Genomic DNA, 3771 nt, shown 5'->3' with positions numbered 1-3771 from the left:
TACGTCAGCGGCTGCGCTGGAGGCAACAAGACCTCGTTCTTGCAGCTGACACGTGCCGCCAACAGCGATGAAATTGCTCGCCCTCCTCGTCCTGCTGGCCGTGTGCCGGCCTGTGCACGGCATGTGGGACAGCTGTGGGTAAGCGGGCCGAGGCTCTGGGAGGGAGCTCGGGCAGCCCTTGACGGGCTTCACTGGAGGGGGCCCGCGTGTGCCCTGTGGCCACCCCGCTTCCCGAACCCCTGTGGGAGCCTCAGCTCCTTGCCAGCACCCAGGCTGCTGGCACAACCCGTCCATGGGGCTGAAGCGGACAGAGGGCTGGAGGCACAGCCACGGGGTTCCCTGGCCCTGCCATCCGTGCAGCCCCTCGGGGGGAGGGAAGACGGCTGACCTTCAGCCTCAACAGCAGCACAGCCGTCCAGCAGCACACTCATGAGTTTCTTCTTACAGCGGGACCTGCGGGCTCCGGCCCATGGCAGCTCCCTCCGGCACGTCGCGCGTGGTGGGTGGCACGGGTGCCCAGCCAGGGGCCTGGCCCTGGATCGTCAGCATCCAGAACCCCTGGAAAGTGGGCACGGGCCACGTGTGCGGAGGGTCCCTCATCAGCCCGCAGTGGGTCCTCACAGCAGCCCACTGCTTCGTCGGGGCCAGGTAAGGAGGACCAGGGAAGGGGGCTATCCCCACAGCACCAGCAGGCGCCGTGTCCGCAGCCCCACGAGCTCCTGCCATCCCGGTGCCTTGCAGTACGCCCAGTGCCAGGGCACTGGTGAGCCCAGCTGAGAGACTGCTCCGCAGAAGGCTGGGCTCGCGCCACCGCTTCCTAGCAGCCTCCAGCTCCACGTTCCTGGTGCCCAAGGCGTGCTAGGGCAGTGGCACCCTCCGCAGCGCTGCTTTCCTCCCTGCCTTGGGAAGCAGAAGGCAGGGAACCGCGGGGCTGCTGCAGCATGTGGCTCTGCTCCCTCTCACCTCTCCATCTGCCTTCCAGGCACGTCACCATGTGGCGCGTGGTGATCGGGGCCACCCACTTGGCTCAGCCGGGCCCTGAGACCCAAGTGCGCAACATTCAGTGGCTGGTGGTTCACGAACACTACCGTAACGGCACGGAGAGGAACGACATCGCCTTGCTGGAACTGGACCAGCCTGTCCAGTGCGGCTACTACGTACAGCTGGCCTGCGTGCCCGACGCCTCGCTGAGAGTGTCAGAGCTGACAAACTGCTACGTCAGCGGGTGGGGTGCCACCACGGCAAGATGTGAGTTCCCAAACAGTGCTCGTGTCCCGAGGGCAAGCTCGGCACGCTGGGGAGGCGGGCTGGGCTTATGGCAGCAGTGGCGGCGAAAGCCAGAGTCGGGCTGTGGGGACGTACGGCCACGGAGAGGGGGGCCCGAGCCGTTAGCCAAGGCGAGACGGAAGGGCAAGCCCGGCACAAGGCCTCTGCAGGGGCAAAGGCGGGCCCTAGGGAAGGACTTCGCCCACACAGGGGAGGAGAACTGGGAACAGAAGGGCTGCTGGCTGCTAACTCCTTCCTGTGCTCACAGCTGGAGGATCGACCGCTGTCCTGCAGGAGGCCCAGGTCCCCCTCATCGATGTCAAGGTCTGCAACAGCAGCCGCTGGTACAGAGGGGCCATCCACCCCCACAACGTGTGTGCCGGCTATCCGCAGGGCGGCATCGACACCTGCCAGGTAGGAGCGTGCTCCGCGCCAGCCCCCAGCAGCACAGGCAGCCCTGTCGCCAGCGCCCAAACGTCCGCCGGCGCATGCTGCGCCTGCCGAGTCGCCCTCCTGCCGCTGGGTCCCCACCGCTGTCGGGGCTCGCCTCCCCTTCCCCGTCTGCAGGCCCTTGCCCAGCACCTCTCTTGTCCCAGAGCCCCATCACTCTGCCCAGAAAGGCCACCCAGTGCTCTTGCCCCAGCCCAGAGCTCCGCATCCCAGTCCTGGCACATCCCCCTTCCACACCTCCAGGATCCACTGGGGCAGAGAGGAGAGAGCGCCCTACCTTGCAGGCCTGCCAGCCCCTCCCGGACAAGGTCCTGCAGGCTCCAGCACCTGAGCAGAGCCTTTCTGGGCAGTGGGTACAGCTCTGGCAGGTGCTGGGAGAGAGAAGGGGCCAGCCACAGTGCTGCCGGGGCCACCCAACAACACCAGAACCCTCTCTCTCTCCTCCGCTCCGCTGCAGGGGGACAGCGGTGGTCCTCTCGTCTGCCAAGACAAGCACGCTGCCTACTTCTGGCTCGTGGGGGTGACCAGCTGGGGGAAAGGCTGCGCCAGAGCCAAGCGGCCCGGAGTCTACACCTCCACGCAGCACTTCTACGACTGGATTCTGGTACAGATGGGACTGCGCCCAGCAGGAACGGCTGCTCCAACGCCACAGCCAGTCTTCACCTCAACCCCCGTGCAGAGGCCAAGGCCGATCCCAACCCAGTCGGGCAGGTTTAGGCCCTGTCAGTTTCCACGGCAGAAGCTGCTGGAATTCTTTAACCTGCTGCAGGAGCTCCTGCAGGTCCTAAGGGGGATAAAGGCTTGAGCAGCAGGAGGAACAGGAGCCAGTGCAGGCTGCAGGGTAGCACCACCCGTTCCTCCTGGGGCAAAGCCTGCTGAGATCCAAAGGCAGCCGCAGTGCCAGAGGCCTGCTCTGTCCTGCCCACGCTCCTCTCCAGGCACACACTTGCTGCGCTCGACTTAGTTCTTGAAATAAAGTCACCAGTTGTCACAGCTGACCACGCTTCAGTCCAGTTCAGTCTCCTGTGCAAGGCAAGGACTTCCACGGCAGGCCCTTGCGGCAGGAGGCTGCGGGCAGACAAGTTGGGCACAAAGGGGAAGCATCACACCGAAGGGCTGAAACGGTGCCTGGGCAGAGGAGAGGGTGCTGGGAGCCCCCATGGGATGGAGAAGACGGGTCACCGAGGCTCGCAAGAGGACAAGAGACAAAGACGTGCCACGCAGACAGCTGTGGGGGCACGCGTTAAGGCACACAAGCCCATGCTTAGGGCCTGGCTGGGGTGGTATGACCTTGGTTAGATGGCAGGTGCCCACCAAAGCCACTATCACTCTCCCCCTCCTCAGCTGGGCAGGGGAGAGAAAAATAGAACCACAGGTTTGTGGGTTGAGATCAGGACAGGGAGATCACTCGGCATTTACCCTCATGGGCAAAACAGACTTGACATGGGAGAACAAATGTCATTTATTACCAATTAACTCAGAGAGAAGCACTGAGAAATAAAACCAAATCTTAAAACACCTTCCCCCGACCCCTCTCTTCTTTCCGGGGCTTAACTTTGATCCCGATTTCTCTCCCTCCTCCCCCCCAGCGGTACGGGGCAGGAGGGAACAGGGAATGGGGGTTGTGGTCAGTTCATCACTGTTGTTCCTGCTGCTCCTTCCTCCTCAGAGGGAGGACTCCTTACACACTTCCCCTGCTCCAGTGTGGGGTCTTCTCTCATGGCAGACAGTCCTCCATGACTTCTCCAGCGTGAGTACTTCCCAGGGGCTGCAGTTCTCCATGAACTGCTCCAACGTGGGTCTCCTCCATGGGGTGCAGTCCTTCAGGAACCGACTGCTCCAGCGTGAGCCCCCTCACGGGGTCACCAGCAGCAAACCTGCTCCAGCGTGGGCTTCTCTCTCTCCACGGGCTACAGGTCCTGCCAGGAGCCTGCTCTGGTGCAGGCTTCCCACGGGTCACAGCCTCCTTCAGGCACCCGCCTACTCCGGCGTGGGGGCCCTCCACGGGGTGTAGGCAGTCCTCTGCTCCACCGCCCATGGGCTGCAGGGGGACAG

The 3771-nt window shown here is 63.9% G+C and overlaps 1 protein-coding gene across 1 annotated transcript; it reads left to right on the top strand.

The window, feature by feature from the left end:
- Positions 1 to 469: 469 nt before the first annotated feature.
- Positions 470 to 2558, top strand: LOC147412723 (acrosin-like). The gene is made up of 4 exons (XM_086481078.1): positions 470 to 648; positions 983 to 1269; positions 1541 to 1680; positions 2174 to 2558. Exons 1-4 carry the CDS (start codon positions 470 to 472, stop codon positions 2519 to 2521), a joined length of 954 nt encoding a protein of 317 aa, XP_086337204.1. The 3' UTR covers positions 2522 to 2558.
- Positions 2559 to 3771: the final 1213 nt, after the last annotated feature.

This window comes from Leptosomus discolor, unplaced genomic scaffold (genome assembly GCF_034619465.1).
Source record: "Leptosomus discolor isolate bLepDis1 unplaced genomic scaffold, bLepDis1.hap2 HAP2_SCAFFOLD_54, whole genome shotgun sequence".
Taxonomy (NCBI): Eukaryota; Metazoa; Chordata; class Aves; order Leptosomiformes; family Leptosomidae; genus Leptosomus; species Leptosomus discolor.
The sequence above is the reverse complement of the archived record's forward strand: the minus strand, read 5'-3'. Positions and strand labels throughout refer to the sequence as shown.